At 44.2% G+C, this 14,629-nt stretch overlaps 1 protein-coding gene across 1 annotated transcript; it reads right to left on the bottom strand.

Annotated features, from left to right (window-relative positions):
* Positions 1-7,695: 7,695 nt before the first annotated feature.
* On the bottom strand, positions 7,696-12,719 carry LOC139556936 (beta-1,3-galactosyltransferase 9-like). The gene is made up of 2 exons (XM_071371099.1): positions 12,402-12,719; positions 7,696-9,618 (listed from the first exon to the last, which is right to left on the bottom strand). The coding sequence occupies exon 2, from the start codon at positions 9,380-9,382 to the stop codon at positions 8,276-8,278; it is 1,107 nt and encodes a 368-aa protein (XP_071227200.1). The 5' UTR covers positions 9,383-9,618; positions 12,402-12,719; the 3' UTR covers positions 7,696-8,275.
* Positions 12,720-14,629: the final 1,910 nt, after the last annotated feature.

Below are 14,629 nucleotides of genomic sequence, written 5' to 3'. Positions count from 1 at the left end.
CTAAGTACAGAGAGATCCTTGTTGAAAACCTGCTCCAGAGCGCTCAGGACCTCAGACTGTTCTCAGGACAACCACCCTAAGCACACAGCCAAGACAACGCAGGAGTGGCTTCGGGACAAGTCTCCATGTCCTTGAGAGGCCTGGACTTGAACCCGATAGAACATCTCTGGAGAGACCTGAAAATAGCTGTGCAGCAACAAATCCACAGATGATGCACTCTATTTCACTCCACACTGCCCTTTCCTATGTGAGAATGCTATTAATTGACTACAGCTCAGCGTTCAACACCATAGTACCCTCAAAGCTCATCACTAAGCTAAGGATCCTGGGACTAAATACCTCCCTCTGCAACTGGATCCTGGACATCCTGATGGACCGCCCCCAGGTGGTAAGGGTAGGTAACAACACATCCGCCACGTTGTTCCTCAACACGGGGGCCCCTCAGGGGTGCGAGCTCAAGCCATAAGATTCCTGAACATCTAATCAAATGGCTACCCACACTATTTTCATTGCCCCCCCCCCCCCCCCTCTTTTTACATGTACATATTACCTCAATTACATTGACTAACCGGTGCCCCCGCACATTAACTCTGCTGCTCTTTAATAATTTTTTAGTTTTATTTCTTATTCATATTTTTGTTACTGCATTGTTGGTTAAGGCTTATAAGTAAGCATTTCACTGTAAGGTCGACACCTGTTGAATTCGGCGCAGGTGACAAATAACATTTTATTTGTTTTTTTAGGGAAAGATTTGCCCCCAAAAATAAATCTAACCCTGTTTTTGCTTTTTCATTATGGGGTATTGTGTGTAAATTGATTAGGGAAACTTGAATTAATTTTAGAATAAGGTTGTAACGTAACAAAATGAAGGGATGTGAATACTTTCCGAATGCACTGTCTCTCCCTGAAGGCCAGGGACTCATTGATAATCAAAGCAACTACAACATATTTACTGCCTTCCTGCACATCTGTATGTGAGGGTAACGCCACCAATGTATTGTGCTTCTACAATGCTTCTAACACCTCGGAATTATACAATTGCTAAATGATTATGTATGAAATATCTGAGTTTTATCAAGATTTCACCATTTCTAAATGTATAAGCCTTGAACTGGGAAAGGGGAGTTACCTAGTCAGTTGTACAACTGAATGCATTCAACTGAAATGTGTCTTCCGCATTTAACCCAACCCCTCTGAATCAGAGAGGTGCGGAAGGCTACCTTAATCGACATCCACATCTTCGGCGCTCGGGGAACAAAATACTTTGGTAACTGGCCCAACACTCCTACCCGCAAGGCCTCCTGCCGGCCCTCACTGCCTTTGTTTAGAACAATACATGTTAGTCTATTTAGTTATGTGGACGTCAAGGAAGTGGAAATTGTTCATTCATTTCTCAGCAGCCCATTCTATGGGTGTGCAATAACCAGAAAATCAAGTTTGGTTTATCTCATGCAAGAGTGTTTTTATCAATGCTCATTGACATTGGCTGATTAATTGCATGCAGGTCTGGTTTCAAGACTTTGCATGTTATAACCTGCTTTCCACATGACTACTTATAATGAACAACCACTAGGCACACACTGGTTGAATAAACGTTGTTTCGATGTCATTTCAATGAAATAACGTTGAACCAAAGTGGCATAGACTTTGAACCCAGGGGGGCAGTGTTTGTCACGAATGAGAGTGAAAATTACTAGAACTGGTTAAGCATTGAATGGGTAAAATAGCTTTGTGTCGACAGACAGACATTCAGGATATGATTCACCTGTCGCCTGGTTGCTAGGCAACTGTGCGGGAAGGTTCAAGGTAAAAAAAAAGTGCCTCGCTTTGCCTTCCTGTCGTCATCATCTATATTAAGGAAGAACTTACATGCAACCCGGATCCACCCTTTCTTCATACAATGTCAGTTCAATGTTCCAGTTTGCTTCTGACCACATTAGTATTGAAAGGTTATTGTAAACAATAATACATTCGATAGTTATTCTATGTATCCTGCACACAGTAGCAAAGAGATGAGTGGTGTCAAATTATGTCCCCACGTCTGAAAAATCCAAGAGATGTACTTTTGTCAACAACATTTTGTAAACTGCATTTGACTCTGTATTGGATCTCAACTGATTGCAGAAAAGCCCTCTGCAGCTATTGGACTGAATCCCTCTCTGGGTCAGACAAAGCATTACTCCCAGCCCAGAGAAATCCATACATGTCCACTATTCACACTCTACTTGCTAAACATCACAGTTACATACTTTAATGGAACGGGGATATAAAAATATATGGAAGCATTTCGCTGCCGAAAGTCAATTGAAAAGGCAAATGGACAAAAATGATAAATCAATATGTTTGTAATTCCTTTTCCTAAATGGGTATGCATTTGTTGTGACAAAATTCTAATTAAAGTTCAAAGAAATATGTAGCATTATCATTTTCATGATTAAGCATGCATAATACCTGCCAAATAGTCAAGTTTGAAATAGCAAAGTTTGTTTAATATGTGACCATCAGGCTCGATTTGGTTATATGTAGCAAAATGTGTTTTTATATTGGATAAAAGTAGAGGCTCAGAGCTAGAAAATGGTATATCATACATTACAGTTGAGGAACATTTGTAAAGTAAATCTGCTTTGAAAGTTGACAAACTTGTAACCCCACTTTTGGCCTGTGAATGTTTTGGTACACCTACTGGAGAGCTCTTCTTTGTCTACACCCATTCAGCATAGTTCACACCCTCTTAAGCCTTAGCCCCACCCATCTCTTTAAAGATTCACATGTGAAACCATGTGCTGACCCAGTAGTTCCCAACCTTTTTTGGTTACTGTACCACCAACAGTATTTTGCTCTGCCTGGAGTACCCCCGAATTACCCCCTCTTGCATTTTACCAGTAAGCCTATGGTCTCATGAGTCTTCTCAAGTACCTTGCTGTGGATAGGCAATGTACCCCCCGGGGTCCTAGTACCTCTGGTTGGGAACCACTGTGCTAAACAACCAAAGAGTTCAAGACTAAAGGCTGGTTTATACTACATCTATCGACATGTCTGTATACAGTTGTCGTAGTGGCATCATGAACATTCTATTGTCGTCTGACATCAAACTTGTCGTTGTCGTTATGAAAAGTATTAACACAAAAACGAGGCTGAATGACATCACCAGCCTGGTGGTCCAAAATGTCATAACTAGTGTATTTTAACACAAATAAACCCATCTGTTTAAAAATGAATGTAGTATGTGTCACGTTCCTGACCTATTTATGTTAGTTTTTGTGTGTTAGTTGGTCAGGACGTGAGGTTGGGTGGGCATTCTATGTTTTCTGTTTCTGTGTTGGTTTTGGGTTGCCTGGTATGGCTCTTAATTAGAGGCAGGTGTTTGGCGTTCCTCTAATTAAGAGTCATATTTAGGTAGGCGTTGTCACAGTGTTCGTTGTGGGTGATTGTCTTCCGTGTCTGTGTCTGTGCACCACACGGGACTGTTTTCGGTTTGTTCGTTTTATGTAGTCTATTCCTGTTCGTGAGTTCTTTCGTGTCTTTATGTAAGTTCCATGTTCAGGTTTTGTCTACGTCGTTTTGTTATTTTGTAGTTTGGAAAGTGTTTTGTTTCGTTTCGTGTGCCATCGTAATTTATATTAAAGATGGCTTATTTCCCTGAGCCTGCGTTTTGGTCTGAAGATCCTTCTCTCCTCACCTCTTCCGAGGATGAGGAGAGCGACAGCCCTTACAGAATCACCCACCAACACGCTAAGACCAAGCGGCAAGGGAAAACGAAACGGAGTAAGGGACAGGAGAGAAAGGAGCAATGGACATGGGACGATGTTTTGGATGGAAAGGGTTGCTACACTTGGGAGGAGATCCTGGCTGGGAGGGATCGCCTCCCATGGGAACAGGTGGAGGCATTGAGGAGAGCAGAGGCTACCTGGGAGAGGAACCGGAGCTATGAGGGAACGCGTCTGGCACGGAAGCCAAAAAAGCCCGTGAGTAATTCCCAAAAATTTCTTGGGGGGGGGCTAGGAGATAGTGGGCCAAGGGCAGGTAGGAGACCTGCGCCCACTTCCCAGGCTTACCGTGGAGAGCGGGAGTACGGGCAGGCGCCGTGTTACGCAGTAGAGCGCACGGTGTCTCCTGTACGAGTGCATAGCCCAGTGCGGGTTATTCCACCTCCCCGCACTGGTAGGGCTAGATTGAGTATTGAGCCAGGTGTCATGAGGCCGGCTCAACGCGTCTGGTCTCCAGTGCGTCTCCTCGGGCCGGCATACATGGCACCTGCCTTACGCATGGTTTCCCCGGTTCGCCTACATAGCCCGGTGCGGGTTATTCCACCTCCCCGCACTGGTCGGGCAACCGGGAGTATTCAACCAGGTAAGGTTGGGCAAGCTCAATGCTCAAGAGTGCCAGTACGCCTCCACGGTCCGGTATTTCCGGCACCACCTCCCCGCCCCAGCCTAGTACCTACAGTGTCTACACTACGCACTAGGCTACCAGTGCGTATCCTGAGCCCTGTTCCTCCTCCACGCACTCTCCCTATAGTGCGTGTATCCAGTTCGGTGCCTCCAGTTCCGGCCCCACGCACTAAGCCACCTGTGCGTCTCCTAAGTCCTGTACACACTGTCACTTCTCCCCGTACTAGTCCTGAGGTGCGTGCCCTCAGCCCGGTGCCACCAGTGCCGGTACCACGCACCAGGTATAGAGTACGCTTTGAGAGTTCAGTGTGCCCTGTCCCTGCTCCCCGCACTAGTAGGAAGGTGCTTATCATTAGCACGGTGCCTCCAGTTCCGGCACCACGCACCAGGTCTACAGTGCGCCGTATCCGGCCAGAGCCATCCGTCTCACCAGCGCCATCTGAGCCATCCGTCTCCCCAGCGCCATCTGAGCCATCCGTCTCCCCAGCGCCATCTGAGCCATCCGTCTCCCCAGCGCCATCTGAGCCATCCGTCTCCCCAGCGCCATCTGAGCCATCCGTCTCCCCAGCGCCATCTGAGCCATCCGTCTGCCAGGAGCCTGCAAAGCCGCCCGTCTGCCATGAGCCTGCAAAGCCGCCCGTCTGCCATGAGCCTACAGAGCCATCCGCCAGACAGGAGCCGCTAGAGCCGTCAGCCAGACAGGAGCCGCTAGAGCCGCCCGCCAGACAGGATCTGCCAGAGCCGCCAACTCGCCAGACAGGATCTGCCAGAGCCGCCAACCAGACAGGATCTGCCAGAGCCGCCAACCAGACAGGATCTGCCAGAGCCGCCAACCAGACAGGATCTGCCAGAGCCGCCAGAGAGCCATGAGCAGCCAGAGCCGTCAGAGAGCCATGAGCAGCCAGAGCCGTCAGAGAGCCATGAGCAGCCAGAGCCGTCAGAGAGCCATGAGCAGCCAGAGCCGTCAGAGAGCCATGAGCGTCGAGAGCCGTCAGAGAGCCATGAGCGTCGAGAGCCGTCAGAGAGCCATGAGCGTCGAGAGCCGTCAGCCTGCCATGAGCGTCGAGAGCCGTCAGCCTGCCATGAGCGTCGAGAGCCGTCAGCCTGCCATGAGCGTCGAGAGCCGTCAGCCTGCCATGAGCGTCGAGAGCCGTCAGCCTGCCATGAGCGTCGAGAGCCGTCAGCCTGCCATGAGCGTCGAGAGCCGTCAGCCAGCCATGAGCATCGAGATTCGTCAGTCAGCCATGAGCTGCCCTTCAGCCTGAAAAGGCTGGATACCCAGAACTGCCCATCAGTCCAGAGCTGTCTCTCTGTCCGGAGCTGCCTTTCAGTCCGGAGTTGCCCCTCTATCCTAATCTCCCTCTCTATCTTCATCTATCTCTATATTCTTATCTATCCCTCTTTCTTGATTTATCTCTCTGTCCCGGGGTTGTCCCTATTAGATATGTTGTTAAGGGAATTTTGTGGGGGTCAAAAGAGGGTGGACATTCTTGGAGGGAGGAAGTTAGGATGGATTATGGTGGGGTGGGAACCGCGCCCCGAGCCTGAACCACCACCGTGGTTAGATGCCCACCCAGACCCTCCCCTAGATTTTGTGCTGGTGCGTCCGGAGTTCGCACCTTGTGGGGGGGGTACTGTCACGTTCCTGACCTATTTATGTTAGTTTTTGTGTGTTAGTTGGTCAGGACGTGAGGTTGGGTGGGCATTCTATGTTTTCTGTTTCTGTGTTGGTTTTGGGTTGCCTGGTATGGCTCTTAATTAGAGGCAGGTGTTTGGCGTTCCTCTAATTAAGAGTCATATTTAGGTAGGCGTTGTCACAGTGTTCGTTGTGGGTGATTGTCTTCCGTGTCTGTGTCTGTGCACCACACGGGACTGTTTTCGGTTTGTTCGTTTTATGTAGTCTATTCCTGTTCGTGAGTTCTTTCGTGTCTTTATGTAAGTTCCATGTTCAGGTTTTGTCTACGTCGTTTTCTTATTTTGTAAGTTATTCAAGTGTTCTTCGTGTTTCGTCTTTATTTAATAAATTCATTATGTCATCATACCTCGCTGCGTATTGGTCCACCGATCCTTCTCTCCTCTCCTCGTCCGAGGAGGAGGAAGAGCTAGAGCACCGTTACAGTATGTCACTCTAGCAAACCAGGCAACTAAAAGCAACTTTCTAAATAATGTTTTGGTTCGTTTGTAGCTTGTTAGCTAGCTAGCTAGCTAGCGTTAAGTTACCTGGCTAGGCAGTTCAAATAATGACTATATCATATAGCTGACCGTCGTAACTTTAGCTAATTTGTTATCATTATTACAGGAAAATAAACTCACAACTAGATAATTATTTACAAGATAATGGCGAGCTAATTACAGAAAATAGCTTACGGTTGCGAGTGTGACAAAATAAATCGCTGACTTGTTGGCCTAACATTATATCCAAATTTGGTGCAGTTGACGTTCTTCACATTAGCGTCTCTGGTAAACACACACTATATAAAATAAAATCAAAGTTTATTTGTCACATGCACAGGATACTGAAGGTGTAAACGGTACAGTGAAATGGTTACTTTCCCAGTGGAGTATTTTGTTTAAACATGTAGCTAGATAGCTAGCTAAACAATGAACCATAATCCCAACTCAGCATTACTACCCTGCATAAATCTACAGATTGCGATTTGCCATCCATGCTGGCTTTAACAATGAGACACGTATATTACTACACAGATCATACACGTAACGTTAGCTAGCGAGCCAGTCAGTCAGCTAACATTAGCTAGTTAGCTAACAGTAAGCTTTAACTTGCAATGAAAACAACTTTCTGACTAAATTAGAAACGTATAATATCTGAAAATGTAGCTAGCTAGACTCTCTTATTCGTATACATGGATGAACGCTTCTCCCTCTCTGTCACGGATGCCATGGTTGCCCTTAGTTTGAAGATGTAATCTGGAGACAGGTGTTTTATACAACAGCCTTATGTGTTCTCTTTTTAACTCCCTCCTCATTTGCAATCAAACGCGTGAATTTTCTCCATCTCCTTAGCTATCGCACTCTGCTTCCACCAGGCATTACACTGATTTCAAAACAACTTTCAAAACCATTACAAAAGCCTTAGAAACACTTTTTTAGTCATTTCAAAAATGCCGCTTTAGAAAAAGATTACCTACAAATACTAAGCAGCTCATGTTATAGACAGAAGCGTGCTATATGGCAGAACAATCCTAACTCATCTCTCGGCATGTGCAGCACATCCATTATCTCAGCCAATAATGGCTAGCGGGAAGGTTCCGGTCTTTTTCCATGGCTAAATCAACTAGGCTCCTAATGTAATTTTTTTATTCGTATTTACAGATGGCATACACATTAATGATTTTGTTGCTGTCACAACAAGCAAATGAAATGGCAAACGTGAGAAATTATTTGTCATTTAAGCATTTACATTTGATTTTTAAATGTTTCATTGTTGTACTGGATAGTACAATGGAAATAAAACATCAAACACTGCTAAATTAATATAGATGAAACACTGACATTAGCATCTCCTGTATGTTACGTGTTTCCTGGTCAGTAATATTTTCATATCTACAGTATATGTCTGTGTAGTGGGTGTGTTTTAACAGTCTTAAAAATATATTCACACCAATTCCCTTCAACCGATTCATATAGCTTCAGTTTTTACAAAATGCTAGCGTAATAATCATCAACGTAAAATACATATAAAGTATTCCTAAAAGTCTATAAAAAATTTAAAAAGTACATTTTCACACTGCACAGTGATTCCTCATCGTAGCTAATGAAATAGAGTGCTTTCCGCTTGTGCTTGTCACAGTTTTGAAATACTGACAGAGGCACAGCCCCCCATAACACAATAGTATTTTCTATCCACAATGGCAATAACACTCTCACAGCCCCTGCTCCACCCCCAGAAAGGTCCCCAGCATGGCCCGGACTTTACAGACCCCCAGGGAGGCACGCATACCCAACCAGGAGCAGGGGGGAGGGGAGTGGACGTGAGCCCAGAACTGGAGCATCTCGCTGGGGGAGATGTGATGGATGGACACCATGGCCTGGTAGCAGCAGCGCCCGTAGGGCACCACAGGCCCACCAGAGAACAGTGGGCAGTGGGAGGGCAGCACTCCAGCCTCACGGGCACACAGACCCACAAACATGTCCTCGGGGGGCAGAGGAGTGGACGGAGGCGAGGCAGCGGCCGTCAAGGAGATCTTGAGCAAGGCGGAGCGGGAGAGGATGTAGGCAGTGCCGCTGCAGTAGTCGGGGAAGACAGAGGCAGGGTACGCCACTCTAGGGAGGTAGTGCTTACTGCCTGGTTCCCGGTCTGGAGCCACGTGGAGGTGGAGCCGGCCCAGGTACAGGTCCCCATGCTCGTAGGTGCTGTTCAGGTAGCGCAGAAGGGCCCCAGGGTTGAACAGGACGTCATCGTCCACCTTGGCCAGGAAGTGGGCCTGGGGGCAGAAGCGTCGGACCCAGCTCAGCATCGATAGGGTCTTCAGGGTCAGGTTAGAGTAGGACTCCCAAAAGCGCCCTTGGATCAGGTCCCCTCTTTCCCAGGACTCATCTATCAGCAGCTTGGCTAGCCCGGGGTCAGAGGCCACCCCGAGCATGAACAAGGTCATTACCCTATGACCCCTGACCTCCACTTCCCCACCCCACGTGTCCCGGATGGCCTGGCGGGCCCTCTGATTGGCTGGGGAGGAGGTCACCATGGTGATGAGGTAGGGCTTGGCATGCTGGCAGACATGAGGGCTGGGCATAAGGAGGTACTCCTCAGGTCTGGTTGGGGGGACACTCTGGGGGGGTATGATCCCCCCCTGTGCCTCTACCATTGTGTTCATATTCATGTATGTGGCCCATGACTCAATGGAGTCAATGAAGAGTAGAGCTAGCAGGGCAGCACTGACTATCAGCACACAGAGAGCAGGCACCACTCCGAACCGGCCCCTACGCGTCCCAAAGAGGGGCTTAAACACCCACAGCCCCTGCCCCACCATGACCTCCCTCCAACCTCCACACTGCAGCTCAAAAACTCACCCCTTCTCTCTCTCTCTTTATCCTCTGGTCTTCTCTCAATCCAGCTTTATAACTCTGAATTATTTGCTTTCCTCATGTTTTACTTCCTTGTTGTCTCTTGCATCTCTTCCTCGAACCTCAGTTGATCTGCTAGTGGATAACTATCCAGGTTGTTGGTGGGTGTTGTGTGATGCTTTCACTCCGCAGACCGGTAAAACTGCACGTTAAAGAGGCAAATACAAATCGGGGTTAACAGACAGACATTTACCTGGAGCTGTCAATGGCCTTACTTCCCACACCACTCTAGATGCATCAAAATGATGTCGCTATTCTCAGTGCAAATGAAAACGAAAGAGAGTAAGTCTTTTCCACCTAGAGGCCCTTGGCAAAGCTCCTGAATGAGCGTTATCACACAGACTGATCCTATAAAAGATAAAAGATGTGTAGCAGTTGATTCGCTGCTATATAAATAACCTGATGATAAGTATCACACTAACACATAGAGTACCAGTCAAAGGTTTGGACACTCAAGGGTTTTTCTTTATTTTTACTATTTTCTACATTGTAGGATAATAGTGAAGACATCAAAACTATGAAATAACACATATGGAATCATGTAATAACCAACATTTTATTAAACAAATAAAAATATATTTTATATTTGAGATTCTTCAAAGTAGCCACATTTTGACAGCTTTGCACACTCTTGGCATTCTCTCAACCAGCTTCATGAGGTAGTCACCTGGAATGCATTTCAATTAACAGGTATACCTAGTTAAAAGTTGATTTGTCAAATTTCTTTCTGCATTTGAGCCAATCAGTTGTGTTGTGACAAGGTAAGGGTAGTATAGCTCAAATATATGTCCATTGCTCATGTTTCTTAGCCCAAGCAAGTCTCCTTTTATTATTGGTGTCCTTTAGTAGTGGTTTCTTTGCAGCAATTCGACCATGAAGGCCTGATTCACACAGTCTCCTCTGAACAGTTGATGTTGAGATGTGTCTGTTACTTGAACTCTGTGAAGCATTTATTTGGGCTGCAATCTGAAGTGCAGTTAACTCTAATGAACGTATCCTCTGCAGCAGAGGAAACTCTGGGTCTTCCATTCCTGTAGCGGTCCTCATGAGACCCAGTTTCATCATAGTGCTTGATGGTTTTTGCGACTGCACTTGAAGAAACCTTCAAAGTTCTTGACATTTTCCATATTGACTGACCTTCGTGTCTTAAAGTAATGATGGACTGTCGTTTCTCTTTGCTTATTTGAGCTGTTCTTGCCATAATATGGACTTGGTCTTTTACCAAATAGGGCTAACTTCTGTATACCCCCTACCTTGCCACAACACAACTGATTGGCTCAAATGCATTAAGGAGGAAAGAAATTCCACAAATGAACTTTTAACAAGACACACCTGTTAATTGAAATGCATTCCAGGTGACTTCCTCATGAAGTTGGTTGAGAGAATGCCAAGAGTGTGCAAACCTGTCATCAAGGCAAAGGGTGGCTTTGAAAAATCCCAAATATATTTTGGATTTGTTTAACACATTTTAGGTTACTACATGATTCCATATGTGTAATTTCATAGTTTTGATGTCTTTAGTGGAGTAAAGTACTTAAGTAAAAATACATCTTAAGTAGTTTTTTGGGGTATCTGTACTTTACTATTTATATTTTTGCCAACTTTTACTTTACTACATTCCTAAAGAAAATTATGTACTTTTAACTCCATACATTTACTTACTCCCTGACACCCAAAAGTACCTGTTACATTTTGATGGGAAAATTGTCCAATTCACACACTTATCAAGAGAACATCCCAGGTGATCCGTACTGCCTCTGATCTGGCGGACTTACTAAACACAAATGCTTTGTTAGTAAATTATGTCTGAGTGTTGGAGTGTGCCCCCTGGCTATCCAACAACAACAACAAAAAGAAAGAAAATTATGCCATCTGGTTTGCTTAATATAAGAAATTTGAAATGGTTTATACTTTTACTTTTTATACTTAAGTACATTTTAGCAATTCCATTTACTTTTGATACTAAAGTATATTTAAAACCAAATACTTTTAGACTTTTACTCAAGTAGTATTTTACTGGGTGACTTTCACTTGAGTCATTTTCTACTAAGGTATCTTTACTTTTAGTCAAATATGACACTTGAGTACTTTTTCCACCATTGATGTATATACACATACACGTATAGGCTACACACCCACCACACCAGCCGAGATACCGTTAAAAACTCCTCCCTTCCACTTACAGGGAAGACAATAACGCCTGCAGAACTTCCCCTCTGTAGAAAAATGCAGTTTAACAGCACAGCATTCCAGGGATTGGCTTGACTAGGCTACTGGGTACAGTGGTGCGGTGCGCGGTTTGGCACTATGAACGTTATGCTCTCGACATTGACTACATTTATTTGACTGTTTCAAATTGGATGCATTAGTGCCTTACGGGCAATTCAGATTGTTGGTTGAGGACCTCTTTACCAAGGAATGTGGTTGTTTTTTATGATTGTGTTTTTTGTTTTTCATTTGTGTATTTCCTGTACTTATGTTGCTTGCTCGTGTATTTGTTTGTGACTGAAAATCGGATAATTTCGCTCTGTATTTCTGATCTTTATGTAATATGTTATCTCTTTGAGCTTTTTGAATTGTTGTTTGATGTAATACAGGCAACAGTTGCAAAATAGACCATGGTGTCATTTTAGATTCTCTGCGTAAATAAAGGTAAAAACCTATTGCTTATCATCGTGTATAGCACGTGTCAAAATCATTCCGCTGAAGGCCAAGTCTTTGCTGGATCTCTCCTCCCTTGTAATTGATCGGTGAATTAACTGGTTGTCTAGGTCTTAATTGAAAGGGGGAAAAAACAAAATCCAGCAGACACGAGGCCCATGGATGAGTTTGACACCCCTGCTGTATAGCCTAACAATCAAATGCTGTTTTCATGGCTGATATCATCTGAGCACGCTACTAAATAAAAACGCAATAACATCAAACCTTGAATCCAATGAAGACGACAGTGTCAACACGTTCTGTCCATGGTTCCGTTTTGGTCCGCAATGTCGTACGGCTTCAAATACATTCCCGCTGAGCAGAAACAAATCGCCGCCTCCGGATGCCATGCACTTCATAAGAAACTGTCCCGGTGGTCACTTCATGCAAATGCACTTCCTCCAGATAGACTGCATGTGTGTCTCTTTTTAATGCAGGACTATTTGTAAGCTTTAATTGAGAAGATATTAGAAGAACATGCATGTATAATGTAGGCTATTCTTGCGTTTGGCATTTCTTCTGTTCTTGATATTTGTACGCCATCTTGTGGACATATTTGGAAATGTAGCCTAATTTATCAAGCGTCTTTGTGGGGCAGTGTTTTAACTGATAATGCGTGACTATGCTACTTGTATGAATGACAATAGCATACTCCACTGCTTTATGGTGACAATCAATAGCTCAACATATAACGTGAGACGGATGTTCGATTATAATAGCCTATTTATTATTATTTCAGTTCATGAAACATGGGACCAGCACTTTACATGTTGCTTTTATATTTATAAATACTTCTTTTAGTACTCATTTATTTTTTGTATTTTTTAACCTTTATTTCACTAATCGGTGCTAAAGGTGTGCATGTGGCATAATCTTTTACAACAAGAGATTGTCTGCATCTCAAATGACACACTACAGGCCTAGTAGTGGCTCACTATATAGAGAATGGGGACTTGACTGGGGTCATTTACGATTGTATCTCCGTTGATGGCATTGATAAAGTTACAATATTCAAGCCCAGGCACTGTGTGGTTGAGAGAGTGACAGTGATATTCCAAACCCTGTTGGTGCACCCATCTCCATGTGTACATATTTAGAAAACACACGATTTGGACACACATTTTTATTTCAACAACAATTAGCTATGAAGCCTGGGGAAGCAATGTAATGCCATCTGAAATATACACAGAACAAAAAAATAAACACAACATGCAACCATTCCAAAGATTTAGCTGAGTTACAGTTCATGTAAGGAAATGATTTAGGCCCTAATTTATAGATTTCACATTATTGGGCAGGGATGCAGCAATTGGTGGGCCTATGCCCACTGGGGAGCCAGGCCCAGCCAATCAGAATGAGTTTTTCCCCATAATAGGGCTTTATTACAGACAGAAGTACTCCTCAATGTTGGATGCGGCTTATGGTAGAGAAATTAACATTCAATTATCTGGCAACAGCTCTGGTGGACATTCCTACAGCCAACATGCCAATTGCATACTCCCTCAAAACTTGAGACATCTGTGGCATTGTGTTGTGACAAAACTGCACATTTTAGAGGGGCCTTTAGCCTAGTGGTTAGAGTGTTGGGCCAGTAACCAAAAGGTTGCTAGATCAAATCCCCAAGCTGACAAGGAACAAATCTGTCATTCTGCCCCTGAACAAGGCAGTTAACCCAACTGTTCCTAGGCCATCATTGTAAATAAGAATTTGTTATTTACTGACTTGTCTAGTTAAAGGTTAACAAAAATATATATATATATATATATATTTGTTCTTAACTGACTTGTCTAGTTAACTAAAGGTTAAAAAAAATATATATATGTATTGTCCCCAGGTTTACCTGTGTAATAATCATATGCCACACTTATCAGGTGGATAAATTATCTTGACAAAGGATAAAATGCTCACTAACAGGGATGTAAACATGGGACCAGCACTTTACATGTTGCTTTTAGATTTTTATTCAGTGTATTCAGTACCAGTCAAAAGTTAAGCAAGCAAGTCAGTTAAAAACAAATTCTTAATTACAATGACGGCCTACCCAAACCCTAACCTTAACCCATCAGCCAATTGTACACCACCCTATGGGTCTCCCATTCACAGCCGGTTCTGATACATCCTGGAATCTAACCAGTGTCTCTAGTGACGCCTCTAGCACTGAGATGCAGTGCCTTAGACCCCTGCGCCACTCGGGAGGCCTATAACACATATGGAATCATGTAGTAACCAAAAAAGTGTGAAACAAATGAAAATATGTTTGAGATTTTCAAAAGTAGCCACCCTTTGCCTTGATGACAGCTTTGCACACTCTTGGCATTCTCTCAACCAGCTTCATAAGGTAGTCCCCTGGAATTCATTTCAATTAAAAGGTGTGTCTTGTTAAATGTTAATTTGTGGAATTTCTTAATTTCTTAATGTGTTTGAGCCAATCAATTGTGTTGTGACAAGGTAGG

The sequence above is a fragment of the Salvelinus alpinus genome, chromosome 28, assembly GCF_045679555.1.
Source record: "Salvelinus alpinus chromosome 28, SLU_Salpinus.1, whole genome shotgun sequence".
In the NCBI taxonomy this organism is placed as follows: Eukaryota; Metazoa; Chordata; class Actinopteri; order Salmoniformes; family Salmonidae; genus Salvelinus; species Salvelinus alpinus.
The sequence above is the reverse complement of the archived record's forward strand: the minus strand, read 5'-3'. Positions and strand labels throughout refer to the sequence as shown.

Coding starts and splice junctions, on each gene's coding strand:
- LOC139556936 (XM_071371099.1), bottom strand. CDS start 9,382: ATGGTGGGGCAGGGGCTGTGGGTGTTTAAGCCCCTCTTTGGGACGCGT.